At 39.6% G+C, this 21,411-nt stretch overlaps 1 protein-coding gene across 2 annotated transcripts; it reads right to left on the minus strand.

The window, feature by feature from the left end:
- Positions 1-17,451: 17,451 nt before the first annotated feature.
- On the minus strand, positions 17,452-20,439 carry LOC149155998 (putative L-type lectin-domain containing receptor kinase S.5). 2 transcript variants are annotated; one of them, XM_089437800.1, is made up of 3 exons: positions 19,375-20,439; positions 18,121-19,263; positions 17,452-17,972 (listed from the first exon to the last, which is right to left on the minus strand). In XM_089437800.1, exons 1-2 carry the CDS (start codon positions 20,153-20,155, stop codon positions 18,179-18,181), a joined length of 1,866 nt encoding a protein of 621 aa, XP_089293926.1. In that variant the 5' UTR covers positions 20,156-20,439; the 3' UTR covers positions 17,452-17,972; positions 18,121-18,178. The 2 variants fall into 2 exon arrangements, with proteins under 2 accessions (XP_089293926.1, XP_089293925.1); XM_089437799.1 differs by having other exon boundaries at positions 17,453-17,972; positions 18,121-20,438.
- Between the last annotated feature and the right edge of the window lie 972 nt (positions 20,440-21,411).

Genomic DNA, 21,411 nt, shown 5'->3' on the forward strand with positions numbered 1-21,411 from the left:
CCATTATAGACAACATCTAGAGTGCATTAACTAGTATTGATATCGATCTAAATTGACAAAGAGAATGAGCTAATGAAAGTGCTAATTTTGTATATAAAACAGATGAGGAGATAAATGATATGAATATTGAGGATCTTAAAGAATATTGCAAAGGGTTATCGTAATAGTTAGAAAGACCTAATTGTTCATCAGGAAGAGGGTGTGGGATCAACATGTGTTAATGGTTAGGGTCGATATTTTAATGTAATTTGTAATGTATGTGTTAATGTAGATTCACATACATTTTGTTAATTTTTTCAGATAAATCTAACACAAATGTATCATATGTTCACCATTTGTAGTTAACTAATTTGTTGAATGAAAATTTTGATAATTTCACAGTCCCAAGTTTAGGTTCCAATCAAGATAATTTGTGAGGTGTTACTTTTTTTTTAAGAGTTCATGTTGATACATTTATTATTCTACTTTTATTATATCGCTATTGTGAGGACATATTTGTTAAAAGAAATAATTATGTATGTATAATTAAATGTTAACATATTCATATTCTGTCCGATGTTTTGGACAACATGCCACCCTCTTCCTACCTACTAGGAGATGTGTCAAATATTCGATTGTCACAAGTATTGAATATTTCACTTATGTTTTGTTATAAATTGAAGTGCAAGTTTCATTAGAAAGTGAGATAAATTTATATCTTATAGTTTATTTTTTTTGAATTTTAGGTTTGTGGAGATGATTTCCATTCTCTAGGGACTTTAGCGATTGAGCTGACAATGGGGATAGGATCATCTAAACAATTTGAAAAAATCATGTAACATTTTTTTTAATATTGCGAGTTTATGCATTTTCATGTGCAATTTTAAATTTTTAATATATACATGTACATGTATTGTACAAGGCATCCAGGAGGGAGAAATGCAAGGGGAACCCCATGAGGTATTGCATGGAATTTGAAACTTTAGTCGGTTACAATGATTGAATCGTCTAGACAATTTGAAAAAGTTGATACTTGATTTTCTTAATAATGATCTATTTTATGCATTTTCATGTGCAATTTTAAAATTTTAATATATATACATGCACATGTATTGTATAGTTTATCCATGAAGGCGCAATGCATGGAGAACACCACAAGGGCATAATGGAGGGGGAGCACCATGAGGTATTGTATGGAATTTGAAACTTTTTATACTTTTGTTTTTATGATTACATTCTCATTTAATTTTAAAACATTAAAATTTAATTCTAAAGTACAAAATCTTATGTATATATGCAATTACACATGTTGTGCAGGGCACCCATGATTCAGATGAGAACACGAGGAGGTTGATAGATCATATATTTCAACGATATTCTCTAAATTGATGCAACTTTTTATTTGACAATCATTTTGATGTGGGTGGTTACCAAATGTTGATGTGATAGTCTATAATTAGACTAATGATTCCCCTAAAAACCAATCAGTTGCGCATTAATAAGATTATGAATGTGTATTTCCTCTCGAGGGTCCTGCTAAGTTGACCAATCATTGTTGATACCACTTTGACTTCTTACTCCCCGAGCGCTTCAATCTTCACCGTTGATCTGGCTCCTTTAGATCCAACGAATATCGCGTCGTATCACGCGCCAACTAGCCCGGATGATCTCCACCGTCGATTTGTCCTGTTCGATCCAACGATTATCACACAATCTCATATGAATTCTTGCTTGACCGATATTAGGTTGAGAGCGCATGGGAAAAGTGGTTTTCTCGTGCTACGTGTCGACCGCTAAGGTTAATCGCGCGACTTGGAAAAATACCATCTACCATTTCTTATGCGCATGAGATATCGCTTACCACTTGGGAATACTTCCCACGTGCTAAATACATAACTTTAAGAAACACGGTTTAATAGAGGTTTAGCTTAATCTCGGAATAAAGCCTTAACGCTAATTGATAACGATTAACAATAAAACCCATAAACGGAAATTAATACTCAATTAGGGTCCAGAACCTTGATAGGAATATTGTAATGAAATTCTACACTAAAACAATGTGAACACACCAAACTTCACCAATTTATTCAATAAAATAGAAATTACAGAGTCTTGGCCCTCTCGGCTCGATTACAACAATTTTTCTGACCTCTGTCTCACTCTCCAACCCTATCTCTCTCTCTCTCAATCTCTCCTTTGCTCACTCTATCATTCCATCTCTCCTTCATTACATTCTTTTCCTTTATTTTATGGATCGAATATTATCCTAACAACATTAACAACTCAATCTTTACTTTTATCAGCTCAACTATTAAATCCCTATTGTCAAGCTCTAATACACACCTATCCTAACAACTTATATCCTATTCTAAAACTAATACAATGATTTAATTGTTACAATAATTGAAATAAAGACCAATCGCGCGCGCTGGAGATGGAGCTCCCCCGCCTCTGTAACCCTTGACCGCCCCCGTTCGAGCTTGGCAGCCCTGCTGCCGGGCTTGCAGGCCCTTACGGGCTTCCCCTGCTGCGCCCCCCTCACTGGTCTGCTTCCTGGGCCTCCTGCCCGATTCTTGCTGCTCGAGCTACCCTGAGGGCAGCCCTCTGTTGCGCCTCTCTTTCCTGGGGCTCCTGCCCCTCCTTTTCTTACCTCCTGCTGAGCGATCCAGCTCGATGGACCATCATGCCTCTTCTCAACCCGATTTTGAGAAAGCCTTTGCTTCTCTCGTCCCTGAGAACAACTCTGAAAGGATCCGACCTTCTGCCTCTAAATTTATCAAAAAACTTGATGAAATTCCGGAAATCCCTCTTCCTCTTTCTCTTCCAAGGAGATCGGCTGTAGCCTTAGCCGATCGGGGATTGGTTGGCCAGTTTACGGGGCTATGGCCCTCCCCTCGAACCGTCCAACGTTGGGTGGAGAGAAATTGGAATGCCATGGTCCAGGGGAAAATTGCCATAAGGTTCTGTGGAAGAGGTTTTTTCACCTTCCTCTTCGAATCAGTGGAGGATCGCAATCTAATTTTCAGGAATGGGCCGTACTTCATGGACACAAGAGGCCTTTATCTCAACCGTTGGACCCCGGATTTCGATCCAGAAATGGATGTACCCAACGCAGTCCCTGTATGGGTTCGCCTTCCGCACCTGCCGCTTCACTGCTGGGCTGATGAAACTGTTCGGGCGATTGGAAATGCAATAGGTAAATATGTGGACAGATCTGAACCAAAGGAAAATATGTATGCATGTGCGAGGATCTGTGTTGAGGTAGACTTGGGCAAAGGTCTTCCAGAAGCTGTTAAACTCAGAGTGGACCAGTGGACGCATATTCAACAGGTGGACTATGAACAACTTCCCTTCAAGTGTAAGGTATGTCATGAGTACGGTCATTTTGCTAATAGGTGTCCTAAATCTAAATCTGAAACCAATATCAATAATTCTGGAACTCATGAGGAAGCATGGGAAATAGTAAGGAAAAAGAAGAAATCAAACCCTCCCCCTGAGCCTGAGGTGCCTCACTCCGGAACCCCTCCCTCCCCCCCTGTCTTCCCCTCGTCCTCCAACCCCTTTGGATCCCTTGCTTCAGAGGATCTCCCTTCTCCCCCACCCTCCCCCAAAGGCCCCAGAATCTCTCCCTCCTCCCCCCACCAAGCTTCCCCCCCGCAATCAGTGGAAAGGAACTTATCCAAAAACAAATCGAAAATGCCCGATGATGGCCCTCATCCTGATCAACCAGTGCTGACCTGTATTGATCCCCCTTTGATCGCCTCGAATCCATCTCAGCCAGCCCACGGACATCAGCCCATCAGAATTACCAGAAGTTCCTCCAAGGACCTTGGTGCATCCGGTGATATCCTCAAGAAATCTGGACCAGGCAGAAAATCAGCCAAGCAGCATCGGGAAGAAAGCACGCAAAAGGACATAGCTTTAGGGTTACAAACCCCCATGGACTCCTTCATTATAGGTTCTCAAGAGAAAGACACAGCAGCTAAAGAATTTGAGAGGCGAGCACCTCCTCGCTCGAACTTTTTATGACGAAGCTCTTATCTTGGAACAGCAGGGGTATGGGGCACCCCTCTAAATCAGCCGCCCTAAGAGACCTTCTTCATTCAGAAAGACCTGAAATTGTTCTAATTCAGGAAACCAAGCAAAATCAGATTGATATGCAGTTAATCATAGAAGCACAAAATTCCTTTACAGGGATCAGTAGTAATTCCAGAGGAGCCTCTGGAGGAATCACCACCATGTGGAATAAGCAGCAATGGAATTGCAAATCCTCTGTCCTCAATCCAAATTGGATCAGAACCAACCTCGTCAACAAGGAAGAAAGTTGGGATTTAATTATTTACAATGTCTATATTCCCAACCAATTCCGGGAAAAAGAACAATGCTGGAATGAATTGAAGCAGGAAATAGACAAGGAACAGAACTCAAATGTTATCCTTGCTGGAGATCTTAATTTAATTCTCCATGCTAATGAGAAAAGGGGGGGCGCCTTCAACCCCGACCCTTTCAGAAGGCAGCTGGAAATTATCATGGCTGAACACGAATTGATGGACATCATTCCTAAAAATAGAAAATACACTTGGAACAATAGACGTCTGGGACCAGGTAACATTATGGAAAGGCTGGACAGAATTCTGGTTAATGTTACCCTTCTTTCCTCCTTTGCAGCAGGTCACACCAAAATTCTTAGCGCCACAGCCTCAGATCATTTCCCCATTTTATTAACGTTGGAATCTCACGCTAATTTGGGACCAATCCCTTTCAGATACAATCCATTGTGGAGAGATAGCATCGAGGCCGAGTCAATTATAGAAGATACCTGGAAGAATCACGTGGAAGGTTCTCCAAACTACATTTGGGAAACCAAAATTCGAAACACTAGGAAAGCTCTTAAGGATTGGGCAAAAGTCAGTTACCAAGAACCAGAAAAAATAAAAGAAAAAATGCAGCAGAGTTTGGAAGATATTCACAAACAAATAGAAGATCATGGATACACAAATCAACTAAAAAGTAAGGAATGGGAAGTGCAGGGACAGCTAACTCAAATTAAGAGGGCGGAAGAAATCAAATGGAGGCTCAAGTCGCGAGAAATATGGCTAAAGGAAGGTGATAAAAATACGGCATACTTCCATAAGCAGGCTACAGTAAAAAAATCAAGGAACATTGTTACTACTATTACAGATAGTCAAGGTAACCAGCATGATGATCAGGAAGCTATTAAAAGAGCTGCCTTCCATCATTACAAGTGCCTTCTCACTGAAAATCAAAGCGCCATGGACTATACGGCCTTTCTTCGGCACCTCCCAGGGAAAATCTCTGCTGAGGAGAATGAGAGGATGAACAGCGATATAACTGAGGAAGAGATAAGAAAAGCTATCTGGACTCTTCAACCAGACAAATCTCCAGGTCCAGATGGCTTTACTATTAATTTTTACAGGGACCATTGGCATTTGATAAAGAAAGATCTTGTAAAAATGATGAAAGGAATCCAAAGAAAAAAGAAAATGGGAGGTTTCACAAATTCAACTTTTCTTGCCCTCATTCCCAAGGAAACCAGGCCCACTTCCTTCTCTAGATTTAGACCAATCTCCTTGTGCAACACTTCTTATAAGATTTTTGCAAAAATCATAGCAGCTAGACTCCAGCCTCTGCTTCCTTCCATCATATCTGAAAATCAGGGGGGTTTCATGACCAATAGGCAAATTCATGATTCCATCTCTTTGGTTCAAGAAGCTATTCACTCTAGCACCTCTAGACATGAGAAAGGTTTCGTCCTCAAGCTTGATTTAGCCAACGCTTTTGACCGAGTAAGACACTCTTTCTTGTACGCTGTCATGAGAAAAATGGGCTTTAATTCTGACTTCATAAGCACCATTGCCGCTTGCATCTCTGGTCCCTGGATCTCGCCTCTCATAAATGGTCGCCCTTGTGAAGCTTTTCAATCTTCAAGAGGACTAAGGCAAGGCTGCCCTCTCTCACCCTATCTATTCATCTTGATGGCTGAATCCCTCAGCAGCAACCTTGATTACAACCGAAGAGTCGGTCTCATCTCTGGTATCAAGTTTGGGAATGGAGTCAAAAATATCAATCATTCACAATTTGCTGATGATACCCTGCTCATTGGCGGGGCCTCCACCACAATAGCAAGGCGTTTCAAAAATCTCCTCGATCAATTTATGGAGTGCTCTGGAGGAGAAGTTAACTTTCAGAAAAGCTGCATCTATGGATGGAACATCTCTAATCAAACAGCTCACAATATTGCCAATATCTTTGGAGTAGCCTATAAAGAAAACTGGGATCACTTCACCTATCTTGGAATGCCGGTCACCTTGGGTGCTCTCAAAGCGTCCACCTGGAATGAAATAATCGACAAAGTCAAAAGGAAGGTTCAGCAATGGGGGACCCAATGGCTTAACCCAGCGGGCAGACTTATCCTGCTTAAATCAGGTATTTCCTCCTTACCTTTATATCGCTTCACTCTTTACCAAGCTCCTGCTTCGTTCCATAACAAGCTAGAAGTTGCACTCCGCAATTTTTTATGGCAAGGAGGGAAAAAAGAAAAAAATAGATACAATCTGGTCAACTGGAAAAGTGTAATTCAATCTCCAGACAGAGGTGGATTGGGAATCAGAACGCCCAAGATTCTGAATCTCGCCTTTGGGATTAAAATGGCTTGGAGACTTATAAGTGAACCAAAAGCCTGGTGGAAACAGGTCTTTGAATGCAAATATCTTTCGGACCATAGACAAAGACTTCTTGAATCTGATATTCCTATAAGAGATTCCACCAAAATCTGGCAACTTTGCAAGAAAGCAATCCCCACTCTTATTCAAAACACCTCAAAGATCCCGGGGGGTGGAAGCAGTATCAATTATGCCACTGACAAAATCATGGGCCTCCAACCATTAAACACTTTTGAAGAAGCCATTCCCATCATCCTTTACCTTCATAGCAAAGGCCTTCAAAGGCTGGACCAAATCTCAAAATGGGATGCTGAGAGCGGTGCTTGGCTTAGCTGGGAATTCCCATATATTCCCCCAAACTTGGATTCAAGCTTCCAAGTCCTTCTTAAAAATCTTCAAAACAGAGCCCCTATAAAAAAAGGAGCATTAGATGGGCTTAGATGGGATCCCACGGGTTCAGGTTACTCCATCAAATCCGGTTACCAATTCCTCTGCAATAATACTTATCAGGCTCCGGTCTGGAATCATTGGAGAATAATTTGGAATTCTGAGGCAATCCCAAAGGTCAAATTCTTCATCTGGCTGTTGCTCAAGGGTAGAATTCTCACCTCGGAAAATTTGAGAAAGAGAGGGATACATGGTCCCTCAATCTGTCCTAACTGCTGCTCCGAGGAGGAAACCATCCACCACCTATTTCTTGATTGTGCCTTTGCGAAGAAATGCTGGACCATCATGGCCAACCTGGGCAGCATAACTTGGCATCCTCAGCAAAACATTGCTGAGACAATTCAACACTGGAGAAGGAATTGTCCTTGGAAAGACAAGCGAAGCAAGATTGTTAAAAGAACCTGGGACATCATCCCCCACAACCTCCTCTGGAAAATCTGGCTCACTAGAAACAAGAAAATATTCCAAAATAAAGAAGGCAACATCTGGGAAACATGTAGCAGCGCTCACCTACTGGCTCAGGAGACGATGACTGTTAAATGCTCAGGAACAATTAAAGCAACTGATTATACAATTGAAGAGCGGATCATGATCAGGCATATTCTAGGCAATCCAAGCCAACATCAGAGAACTCAGAGAAAAGTCATGAAACTCCATCATAAGACCAAAGAATGGGAAATAAGGCTACCATCTCAGGAATTCAAAAGATGGCTAACGAGTAATAACTGTCCAATCCTATTCTTTGACGGAGCCTCCAAGTCCAACCCAGGACCAGCAGGTGCAGGAGGTATTATTTTAGGCGAATCAGGAGAAGAAATATGCAGCTACGAATGGAGTTTAGGGGAAAAAACAAATAATAACGCCGAGGCTCTTGCTCTGTATCAAGGACTGCTGCAACTAAAAAATAGGGGAATCAAAAATGCACTTGTTCTAGGAGACTCCTCTATAATCATTGGCTACATGAACCATTACAGGATATCCTCAAACAGTAGTCTTCAACAGCATCTTCAACGCATCAGCCTCCTCACCAATCACTTTGAAAAAATCCGATTCTGCCATATCCTTCGCACATACAATGGGGAAGCGGATAAACATGCTAATAAAGCAGTTGGACAACAGGAAGGAACACTGAGGCACAGTCAACGAGCCTTCTTCCAACCTCTGCCATGAACCAGGACGACTCGGGAAAAACCCAAGCACGCAAATTCAGCAAGCGCGTGAAGGGAATGGCAAAAACAGCCTTTGGGCAAATTTCGAAAATCTCAAGCAATCACACTCAGAATACGGCCCTCAGATCAGCTGACATCCCAAGGAAATTTCATAATTATAGTGAAGGACGGAGGAATGATTCTGCTACCGCAGACAATCGTCCTAAAGATATAGGAAAATATCTAATTATCACAGAGGATCGGATCTCTGATAAGAATCCAGGTTGCTGCAGCTGGACCCGATCCATAAATTCGAGTCTAGGAAGGCACTTTATTGTCTATCAACACTGCGACCAAGAGCAGCCCCGTGAAAGTGGAGAAAGCGCTCAGGATCAGCCACGACGGAGACCGTTTGTTCTGGTATCGGCTCTCTATCCTTTGCATAACTTTTCTCTAATCAATCCTTCGGTCTTTTTCAGGGAAAGCTTTGAAGGGAAACCTAGAGATCCAGATCCCCTTCTTCACTCTCAACTACCTTGCTGGCCGTCCCCCTGCCTCTCATTTTGCTCTCTCAGCTCGCATCTTTCCGGCTCTTATCCCCTATTTTCAAGATTTCAGATTCTTCCTATTCACCTCTCTCTGAAAATCAGATCGGTGGGCTCGCCCCTCTGTCTTTCTTCTGCCAAGAACCCGCGCTCATCTCCCATATCTTCAAGAAATTATCTTTCAGTTCTGCGCGCTATCTCTCATATTTTTCCTATCTACCTCTCTTTGAAAGTGAAGGCGGCGGGATCGATTCTCTGTTCTTTTTCTGCCAATAAACTGCGCACTATTACCCGGCCCTTATCCTCTTGCAGTCAGAAGGAATCAACAGTCCATCCTTGTGAATCTGTTCCTCCTAGAACCTATCCCCCTTTTGCAATGGCTCGCTCTGAGCAATGTTTTCACTGCCGCGACCTCCAAGCTGAATTCGACGAGGTCAGAACTCAACAACGCATTCTGGAAGATCAAGTGCGACATATGGAAGCTAGGCATGCTGAGCAGATTCGAAGTGTGGAAGCAAAATTCGAGGAGCAGTTCAGAAATCTCCACGCTAAATACCGTACAGAAATGAACTTGTTTCTCCACAGGGTTCACTCACTACAGGAGCAGTTCAACGGGCTCAACAACAGATGCATCCATGCCGAGGAGTCGCTGGTAATTCTAAGGGAAATTTTGGAAACAAAGCAGAAGGAGAAATCAACATCTTCAAGCGCGAAGCCAATGGAAGAAGAGCAGCACCCCGAGGACTCTACAGCGAGAAATATCAGTCATATTTCCATTGACTAATTATGTATTGCAAATGCAAATTTTTGTGTCATCAGTTCGTCCGGATCTATAGTAGTATTAGCTCTTTAGTAGATAGAATTTTCAGAAATCACCTCAGGGATAGGAAACTCATGCTCTATCCTTGGACATGCAATGCTCTTGAAGCAAATCTTGTACGGCTTTATGCCTTATCACTTTTTTTAATCAATATATAGCAACCGACTTTTTTAAAAAAAAAATAATTGAAATAAAGATCAATTCGAGAGGTTCAACCCTCTCTACTAGAACTGATTTTGACCACTCAGGTCAATGAAATTTATCTCATGTTAGCCACAACATGTGAACATACAATCACATTGCTAGCTAAGTCTGGATGCTCTTGCATCAGACTCCCAGGGAAGAAAAGAAACATCCATCAGACTTTCAAGGTTTACTCCATACTTCTGCAATTTTGCTGCTATCAACCAACTGGCATCCTCCATTGGTTGTCCCCTCCATTTGAATAGATACTGAAAATAAACCTGTCTTTTGGTTCTTTTAGTTACTCTTTTCTACAGAACAACTTCCACCTCCTTATTGATTGTTTTAGGCATTTGTTCTTCCCAATGTACAGTCTATTCTTCATCTTCTGCAGGTTCCTTTTGTAGCTCTGACTCTGTCTCCTTGCATGGATATAAATCGGCAACATTGAAGATAGGTGATACTCCAATCCCTTCTTGCAACTCAATTTCATACACATTGGTTGAAAACTTCCTTACAATTCTGCATGGCCCTATCTTTTTCATCTTTAGTTTATTATAAGTCCCAACATGAAACCTTTCTTTCCTCAAGTGTACCATCACTAGATCACCCACTTGGAATTATTTTTCCTTTCGCTTCATATCAGCTCTTTGTTTGTATTTTCCACTGCTTTCCTACAATTTGTCTTTGACATCTTCTTTTAGTCTCTGCATCTTCTCTGCAAACTCTTTAGCCTTTGCACTTCTTGTCTCCTGTTTACCCAAGTTCCTAAGCTCATAAGCACCTCTTCGATTCATCCCAAAAACATTTTGGAATGGACTCATCCCAGTACTCCAGTTAGGGGTTTCATTATAAGTAAACACAGCTTGACCAAGTGCTAAATCCCACTGCTTAGGATTTTTATACACTAAACTCCTCAATATATTTACCAGGCTTTTGTTTACTACCTCGGTTTGTCCATCCATTTTAGGATGATACACTGAACTAAAACTAAGGTTTGCACCTAGTTTCTTCCACAAAGTTCTCCAGAAATGACCAAGAAAATTTGTATCCCTCTCAGACACAATACTTATAGGCAAACCACGTAATCTTACAACTTCTGAAAAAATATATTAGCAATATGTGTTGCATCACTAGTCTTTTTGCATGCAATGAAATGTTCCATTTTAAAAAATCTATCTACCACAACATAAATGGAATCATTTCCTCTTTGAGTTCTAGGTAATCCTAAAACAAAATCCATACTAACTGCATCCCATGGTTGGTCTGTTATCGGTAATGGCTGGTAAAATCCTCTATTTTGGCTTCTCCCCTTAGCATGTTGACATATCCTGCACTTCTCAACAAATCTCTTAACATCAATTTGAATCTTTGGTCAGTAGTAAAAAGCATTTACCTGAGCAAAGGTTTGTCTTGTCTAAAGTGTCCAGATAACCCTCCACTGTGTTTCTCCTTGATTATGTTTTCCCTCATAGAATAGTTTGGAATACACAGTTTGTTAATTTTAAACAGTAAACCTCCTTAGATAAGATAATCTAACCACTGGATTCTATTATGAACTGTCGGATTTTGCAGAACTGTATAAATATCTTTAAATTCTACATTATCTTTATACATGTCAACCATTTCTTCAAATCCTACAACACGAACTCTTAATTCTTGCACAATGAAATTTACCATGCTTAAAGCATCAGCAACTTTGTTCCACTTACCACTTGTATGTTTTATCATAAAAGTAAAACTCTGTAAAAACTCTACCCACATGGCATGCTTCTGGTTTAATTTTGGTTGATTGTTTATGAACTGCAATGCATGATTGTTAGAGTACAATGCAAACTCCTTTGGTAGCAAATAATGTCTCCATATTTTAAAGCTTGCACAATAGCATAAAATTCTTTGTCATAGGAATAATATTTTTTCTTAGCTTCATTTATTTTCTCACTAAATTATGCTATCAGTCTCTATTCCTGACATAAAACTGCTCCAATTGCAACTCCACTAGCATCCATTTCAACCTGAAAAACTTTTCCAAAATCAAGAAAAGCTAAAACTAGTTTTCTTGTAATTTTCTTCTTCAACAACTTAAAATTTCAGTATGCTGCTTCTATCCACTTGAATGGTTGATTAGTCTCTTTGATTGTTTCAATAATTGGTGCACAAATCTGACTAAAACTTCTGATAAATTTTCTATAAAAACTTGCAAGAGCATGACAGCTTCTTACCTCAAATATGTTTCTTGGAAAAGACCTTCTTTAGAAACTACAGACCCCAAATAGATTAATTCTTCTTTTATGAAACTACATTTCTTCAGATTTATCAGCAATTTTTCTTTCTGCAGAGTTCTTAGAACCAACTTAAGATGCTCCAGATGTTCTTCTTTGCTTCTACTGAAAACTAAAATATCTTCAAGGTAAAAAATGACAAACTTTCCTGCATAGTCCTTCAAGACTTCATTCATCAACCTCATGAATGTATTGGGTGCATTACTGAGTCCACGAGACATCACTAACCACTCATACAACCCACTGTTTTTTATAAATGCAGTCTTCCATTCATCTCCTTCTCTAATCCTTATTTGATGGTATCCACTCTTTAGAAATATCTTAGTAAAATGCTTTGACCCAATTAAACAATCCATCAAATCATCCATGTGTGGTAAAGGAAAATGATACCTGATTATGATTTTTTTGATGGCTTTGGAGTCTGTGCACATGCGCCACTCACCTCCTTTCTTTGGACTAAGTATTGTTGGCACAACACATGGACTAAGACTCTCTTTGATTAATCCCTTATCCATCAATGCTTGCACTTGTCTCCCAACTTCTGCATTTTCTTAAGGAGTTAACCTATATGCTACTTTATTTGGCAAACTTGCTCCAGGTATTAGGTCAATGTGATGATTAATACTCCTAATTGGTGGCAATGGATTGCGTAACTCATCCACAAAATTATTCAATAGAGTTTGATTTCTTAAGGTAAAACATCCAAGTTTGTAGAAGTCAAAATTACCGTAGGTCTCCCTATGATAGTAAAATGCATTTCTTCACCTTTTCCAACTTCTTGCAACAGCTCCTTTCCACTCATCAGCATAACACTATTTCCAGTTGTTCCTTTGTCTGCTTCATCCTTTAATGGCAGCAATGTATGCTTCAATCCATTCTTCTCCAAGGTATAGGTTTCTTCTACCATCATGAATGGCTTTTCTATCAAAATTCCAAGGTTTTCCCAAAAACATCTCGAGGAACAACACTTAGAAACCAAGAAAATAAATAGCCTAACATTGAATACAAAACTTCGTTAAAAGAGTGAATACCTATATACACCCAAAAATAATGGAAATATTGAGTTCTACTTTCTAGCACACAAGTGTGTCCATTGCAAAGATGTAAATAACTAAATTGATAAATTATAATAATAATCTAATTTAAGGTTGCAGCCTAGTTGAACATCAAATTGACATATGAGACACCTTGGTTTGTGGGTCAAGGGGTCTCTTCCATGTAACAATTTGACTAGTTAATCTGTAGAGGTGTACAGACTCTACCCCTCCCAATTCAACCCGATGATTTGTGAGGAGGAAACACATGTTCTTAGCTGTTAGGCTCACTCAAGCTATAAAATTCCATGCACACTGAAAGATGGACTCTTCCTTTGTATGTTGTGGGTTAAATGAGTCTCTCTTACCAACAAAAGGCATTCACCTAACCTAAAAAGTAACAGATAGGATACCTCTGCAGGGCCACTGAAAGAGAATATTCTCAAGAACATTAAGACCTCTAGGTCATGACCATGATGGTGGCCTTGTAGGTGGTATAGGGAACCTTGTAGGAAAAATCCACATGTTTCTTACACAACGTAAAACCCATTAAGAGATGTGTTTCAATAACATTCAGGCAGAAGGTGTATATTTTGCACATTTGGTAGAACAAATTTTTTTAACATGTTTTGGCATAAATTAAAAATGTTATTTGGTGAGATGAATTCCTTTGCATATATTGCATGGTCCTAAAGCATACTTTAAGGTCCCGTGAACAAATTAGAACTATTGAATTTATTTGCAAATACTTATCATATCGGCTAATGCTAAAGGTCTCCATCCTCATTAGCATTTATGACATTTCTGTTTTCTTTGAGTGCCAAGAACTGCCACCCTTTCTGGTCCTTGACGGTATTTGTTTATCTCCTAACTCTTCTGTTTCTTTCATCCAAATTAACCTTATGATTCTGCAATGTACGATAAATGTGCCCAATGGAAAAGCCATGGTCTAGAAATCTGATTGTAATTGCTTGTATTCAATTTGTAGTTTTCTTTCTTTTCAATCTTTTTAATCACCACTGAAATTTGGCATTTAAAGCATAAAATATAGAGTTGCTATTGAAATGACATTGGGCAACCAGCTTAAAAAGATATTTGAGGACTACATCCTCTGATCCAAGAGCCAGCTTGTGGCCTTAAGTAGGGAGGTTTTAAAGCCTTCAGCAGATGCATTGGCAATGTTCTCTGCCCAAAAACATCTCAAGGAACAACACTTAGAAACCAAGAAAATAAATAGCCTAACATTGAATACAAAACTGCCTTAAAAGAGTGAATACCTATATACACCCAAGCTATAAAACTCAAGCTATAAAATTCTGGGAACACTTAGAAGCAGGGCAGAGCTCTTATACACCCTGTCCTTCTAAACCAACTTAGAAGCAGGGCAGAGCTCTTAGCTTCATGGTTTAATGTTGTCCACCTATTGAACAATAAAAACAGATTGACTTACATGACCGTATAGATGATAGATCAGAAAGATGATAAATAAAAAAACACATTGGGTTAAAAGAAAAAAACAATCTTCCAGTAGTTCTCTTGAGTTCTTTAAGAATTCACATAGAGAAATGGCTCAACAAAATTCCAAACTGTCCATACTCTTCCAGTAGTTCTCTTGAGTTCTTTAACAATTCACATAGAGGAATGGCTCAAATGCAACTTTATATCAATTAGGCGCTCATGTTGTCACAGTGGCTTAAAAGGTATGGTGTTTTATTGACATCTCCTTAGATGTTTTCCTTTGCCTAAGATCCAACAAAAGCATGTGCATCAAGCTACAGCAGGAGACACAGGCTATTTGTTGCAAATGCATCTACCCCAGTTTGATGGGTAATACCCACACGAGGTTGTTTAACATCCAACGACATCTATTTCTTATTATCCCGAGTAGCAGCTTCAGGAGCAATGACAGTTCCATTATTCTTACATTCATCTCCTCCCAGTGCATTCGAATCTATGATGTTAGACCTTACCTTGTGCCGCATAAAAAACTTGGGCAATGACAAACATCTCGGAGAGGGGGAGCTCGTATATACAGGACTAGCGCACCAATCCCACAAACTATTTGGCACAGGGGACTCTGTGTGGACCGGACTAGAAGTAGGCATGGTTTCAGATTTCACGCTGCATCAACCCTGGTCACCAATTCTGGCAAAACTACTAGCAGTCTTCATCATTAATTTCCTCTGAAGACCTACTTCTTGTCAAAGTCGAGCGTAAGATGCCTATCGATACTTCCTTTGAAATCCTGCTCAGATCTGGTCCCAAACGATTTGTTGAAGATAACACAAAACCATTCCCGAACTTATCCACCTCATCGACACAAAGAGCACCATCAAAATTATTAGACTTTGCGGTTGAATCATATGAAGGTGATACAGGGCAAACCTGTGAAGTCTTAAATGGGGCTTTAGTCTTCTTTTTCTACACGAAATTAGTTTGGTCATTTTTGTCCATCCGCGAAAATTAAATCGTTGTGGGTCCACGTAACCCTCATTCGGTGGCGCCGCATGTTTCTGGAACCCACGATTCTTTCTCACACGTGTCGAGGCAATGGGACAGTCCGCCAACCAAATCCACTGAGAACGGGGAGTGATTCGAACTAGCAACCCCACACATTCTGGTATTAAGATCCCGTCAAAACGTCTTGTTTTCCGGCCTATCTAAAGCGGATTGGCCTGCCCTGATGTGCGCAATTTTGAATGACTGATTGGATTTTATTATATAAATAATTGAGAGAAACGAAGAATAATAATTTGTATAATTTTGATTAAGGATTTATTTTATTTTGGGTAATTTATTGACTAGGTTTAGTTTGAATGATTGAGTTATTATAATATTTATTATTTTGAACCAAAATACAATTCTTTCAATTTAACATTTCTATCGGCCTCTCTTTGCACCTTTTGGGGCAATTGCTAGGATAATACAGATCAAGTTTAGTGAAATGTTGCCTTTTATGAAGTTCATCCAAAAAGTGTTTAATGATGAGAATGGAAAATTTATCTGTAGATTTTAACAAAAGGAAAAAGCGACTCATACAACCATTGATGTCGCGACCCTATTCAGACACACAGAGGAAGTCCTCCGCAACCCACCAACCTAAAGCCATCTGCAACTTTAATAATTAATTCTTAAATTCTTTGAACCGCAAAGGACTTCTTGTGAACGGAAAAGATTCCCATCCCTCCACTTGCGAATCGAAATCAGGGACTGTGGCCGTCATTCGATCGACATGACAAATAATGTGTCAAGCTCAAAATGACTGGTATGACAGTGCCCTTTTGTCTCTGGAGGATCTGCACGATATCCCCAAGATGTATACTGCCAACAACAGCAGCAAGGCTTCAAAATCATCAACACCAAGTTATGAATGGTCTCTAACAAGAATGAAAGGGTTTGAAAGGAAAACACACTCCGTAATAGGTAAGGAGTAGCCCTAACTTGACTAAGGCCACAAAACCCATCCTCACAATTTGAATGGATTTCTCAAAAAAAGAGTGTGCTCTGATGTCACTATTAGAACTCAGCTATATAATGCAACATACAGAGCAATCTGAGATGCAATATTATTAAATGATATAAATACAATTTTAACGACCATTGGTTCGATATTCTAAGGGGTCTTTTAGACTTCTCATAGCTTTTTCAGGTGTATTTGTGGATTCTCATCTTTTACGCAAATAAATATTGCAATTTACACAATCGAGAATTATGTTTTCACCACGGAAATACAGATAATGAGAGAGGAAATTATTTTGAGACTTTCCATCTTCTACACAAATGAATATTGCAATTTACACAATCCCCTAAAAATTATATTTAATGAAAGAGGAAATATTTTATGCATAATCATAAAGACATTCAAATAAACAAGAACATACCATTGGCCAGTGAAGGTCATTGAGTCATTAAACAAGAATATGTCATTACCCAGTAAAGGTCATTGAGTCATTTCATTTAGTACATGTAATCTATTACATTTAGAGATTAGTTACCTTGGTAGTCTAAAGTTTTTATCTTTTTACCCAAATGTTTGTAAACATTTCTGTAAATGGCAAATTTAAGTAACCTACTTAATCTTGGTGATCCCAAAAAAATTCACAACAATAATTCATTTTTGAATTCAAAACTATATTTTAAAAACATGGATTTATTATATAACCTAGATTTCTTTCAACTCATTCCTAATAAAAAATAAAAATAAAAAACAAAACAAAAATCTTTCAACTCATTCTTAACACCTAAATAACATACATATAACCACAAATAACATGCTAAATCAAATAGTTAAACTACACCCTCAATAAAATGCATATAACCAGAAATAACATGCTAAAAAGAGCTCAAAACCATAGTTTCTTATATACAAAAGCCAAAACCCTATGGCTGCTTCATAAAACCAAGTCTTTCCTTTCGCCTTGTTGTCGAGAAGAAAAGATAAAAACATTTGCTTATATACAAAAGCCAAAGCCCAAAACCCTATGGCTACTTCATAAAACCAAGTCTTTTCTTTCACCTTGTTGTCAAGAAGAAGAAGAAGAGATAAAAACACTTTGTTATATACAAAAGCCAAAGCCCAAAACCCCATGGCTGCTTCATAAAACCAGTCTTTTCTTCACCTTGTTGTCAAGAAGAAAAGATAAAAACAGTTAAACTGAAAGACCATACGCTTCATAATCTACAAAAGCCAAAGACGCTAGGGCATCTTCATAAAACTGAGTCTTTTCAGTGGGATTTTATCAGCAATTCGTACACCGTGTACGATTCAAAAGTCGCTACGCACTCTTTTTGCCTTCTGTTCAGACACACCGATCTGACTGAAATTAAGCTTATAACATCTTATGAAGCTTGCTGCATGAACATTCACGTCACAGAAATGATAATTATGAACAAACAATAAAAAGCCTTACAGAATAAAGCATTGGTTTAAAGGTTGGCACTCAGCTCCAACGCAAATGAATAGCAGTGAATATTCAACAGCGAGGAATCCGCAAATTACCTCCGGGTTCCGCTTCCATGGTTGTCAAGAATTCACGGAGGCGGGTATACTGCCGCTGCTAGTTAGTGAGCTGGTGGTGAAACTGCTTCCGATCGAGACTGTTGTCGTGGGACCAGACGAACGACGGCCTGAAGAAAGGTACCAACGGTGGAGGCATAGTCCGAGCCAGTATCTGCGTAACCTCCCTCATGCTTGGACGGACCTCTGGATTCGGATGGGAGCACGCCAGTCCCAACACCAGCAAACGTTTGATGTCCTCCTCGTTAATGCTTCCGCTTCCAAGCGTAAACGGACTACTGTCAGCAGCTTCCAACAGCTTGTTCTCACGATACAGCTTCCACACCTGACCGACCAGATCTGGCTGGTCTGGGGTGCTAGATTTGGGAGGCCTTCCGCAGGAGACCTCAAGGGCGACGGCGCCAAAACTAAACACATCAGATTCTGCCGTGGCGCGCCCTGTGTGAAAGCACTCTGGTGCGATGTAGCCCAGGGTTCCCGCTACAGCAGTTGTGCTGAAGGATCTCCGGTCGAGTTCAATCAGACGCGCGAGACCGAAGTCGCCGAGCCGGGCCTTGTATTCGGAATCGAGCATGATGTTGCTGGCTTTCACGTCCCGGTGGATTACCTGCTGCTCGCATTCCTCGTGGAGATACAGCAGAGCCGAGGCGACGCCGGAGACAATATTGTATCTCCGCTCCCAGTTCAGAAATCCGCCTGCAGCATCATCATTAAAAATATGTTTATCCAGGCTACCGTTGGGCATGTATTCATAAACCATAATCAGCTCCCCATTCTTATGGCACCACCCCAGCAGCGGCACCAGATTTTTATGGCGGAGGCGGTTGATGACGCTGATTTCTGAGATAAATTCCTCTTTACCTCGCCTAGAATCCTTGGTCACGCGTTTTACTGCAACCGTATTTTTCCCCTTTGGTAGAATTCCTTTGTAAACGTTTCCGAAGCCGCCTCTTCCAAGAAGAGCTGCGGGGCTGAAGTTATTGGTGGCGATTTTCAGGTCTTTGTATTTGAATTCCTTCAGCCTGCCTGGAATTTTATCCAACTCGTCGAGTAATTTGCCCTCCTCCTCTGCCTTAGCCTTACGGTACATGAGGAGCACTATAATCCCTCCGGCGGCGACAATTGCTGCAACAGGAAGGCAGACCGAAAGAGCAATAGTTAATGTCTTGTCTGGCCAGCTCAGCCGTTCAATTGTGAAATTCCATGATTTCACGCAGTTGAGTTCTATTGCATTACCCGTTGACGCGGAAAAGCCGAAATAAGCCTTCTTGTCGAGGATGTCAGAGAGATGGATAATAGACGTCACATGGGGCTGTGATGGCATCGGATCAGACTTGTTTCCCACGTATACGTCCAGCTTCTTCGTATTGCCATCGTACTGAATCCACGCCTGGATGTCGTAATGGCCCTTCAAATTAATCTGCTTCTCGTCCAGAGACTTCAAATTTATAGAATTTATGCCATTAACATTGATCCCTACATGGTTGCCATCGGGATCGTTAGTCTCTGGGCTTTTGCTTGAATCGAACTCGACTGCTAACACCTTACTAGTTCTACTGCCATTAGTGGAGGCGTTGAACAGTCCCAACCAATAGCCATAGCTATTATTAGGCATATAATCATGGGATTGGGAAGTTATTATAAAAGCCAGACCTTCGCCACCGCTTCCTTTCTCAGGTCGAATATTGAAAACAAATGAGGTATGGAAAGATGCAGTCTTATTTCGTCCGTACACTCTGAACTTTGTACGAAATAACGCCCTTGCGGATTTATTTGACATGAAGAACTGCTGATTGATTGTTTCGGGCGTCAGCTCCAAGGCTTGGGCATCGGGTGCTACTGTGGCGTTAAGCATAAATAATCTACTAGCATCTCTATCGATTTCAAAAGAAGAAAAATCAATCTCTTCGCTAGCAACAGTTGTCCCCAGAAAAATGGACGTAATAACTGCAACGGTTATTGCTGCAAAGGCACCCATTTTATACCAGTAGGGTTTCTCAGATTCTACATAACCCATAGCTGATTTGCAGTCAGAGGCTGGAAGAAGTAGCTCGTAAGTGCTACTTTCATATAATCCGGGAAGACTTAAACGTAAAACCCAATTGTAAGAAGTGAAGACGAAGACTGACCAGAGGAGACAGAAATGAACAGCTCCATGGAAACACAAAACCCTACGTTGAGACTTACAGAAGAGAGACGTAGGTGAGTTTTCTTCTTCCACGCAGCTTGATTTTTCCCCTTCTATGGCTGGTCAAGAAACACTCAGCACCGCATCTTGATTTTTCCCCTTCTATGGCTGGTCAAGAAACACTCAGCACCACATCTTAATTTTCTTTTAATAGAAAATTAAACTTCCAAGAAAAATCCTTACACTCCGATCAATTCCTATAGTTGGCGACGCACTGAGCACCACATCTTAATTTTTTTTTAAAGGAATATAAAGTAAAATTTAATTTGAGAAAAAATCTTTATCCTGAATCCATCTCTTGCAACTTGATTAAGGATTTCGAAATATATGAACGAAAACGAAGGGTTTCGGAATATATAAACCAAATTTTAACTATATTCCAAAATCTCTCTTGAAATAAAATTATTTAATTTAATATTTTTTACAAGATTATATGTTCACCATATTCAATATATTAATTCAATCCAGGCAAGAAATTAAACCAATAATTTTATATATAAAAAAATCTTAACAGAACGCCCATTTTATCCAAAAGTCCATAAACATTTAATCCAATATTTTACCTAAATAATAATATTTCTTTTAAAATATATATTGTAATTTTAATATAAAAATGAATTCAATTCAACATTTCAATTATATACCTTTAATAACTTAATATTTCAATTTTAGGAAATAATAATAAAAATAAAATAACGACTCAAATAAAATAAATTAAAAACTCATGGAAGTTGTGTCTGGGCAAAGCTGGTAAACTCATGGAAGTTATGTTTGGGCAAATCTGGTACGACCAACCGCTCATATATCTCTCTGAACCCTTTTTCCCAATCCATTCGATAAGATCAACGTTATTTTCAGTATCACTTTTAACGTTATTTTCTATATTTTCAATTACTATCAATGTCATTTTCAATGTCTGGTTTAAATTTATTTTCTATCTTTTCAATTTATAACAACCTTATTTTTTAAAAATGAATAGCAGATATTATCCATTTTTCAATTAATTCTGACTTATCTTCCAGCGTTGAGTGAATGGCCAATATATTTTCAATGATATAAACAATATAATAATAATTAGTTGTAGT

This window comes from Pinus tabuliformis, chromosome 9 (genome assembly GCF_031772625.1).
Source record: "Pinus tabuliformis cultivar Carrire ecotype Pingquan chromosome 9, CPIR1, whole genome shotgun sequence".
Taxonomy (NCBI): domain Eukaryota; kingdom Viridiplantae; phylum Streptophyta; class Pinopsida; order Pinales; family Pinaceae; genus Pinus; species Pinus tabuliformis.

Bases quoted from the DNA above. Each gene is read 5' to 3' on its own strand.
- LOC149155998 (XM_089437799.1), bottom strand. From the start codon at position 20,155: ATGGGTTATGTAGAATCTGAGAAACCCTACTGGTATAAAATGGGTGCC.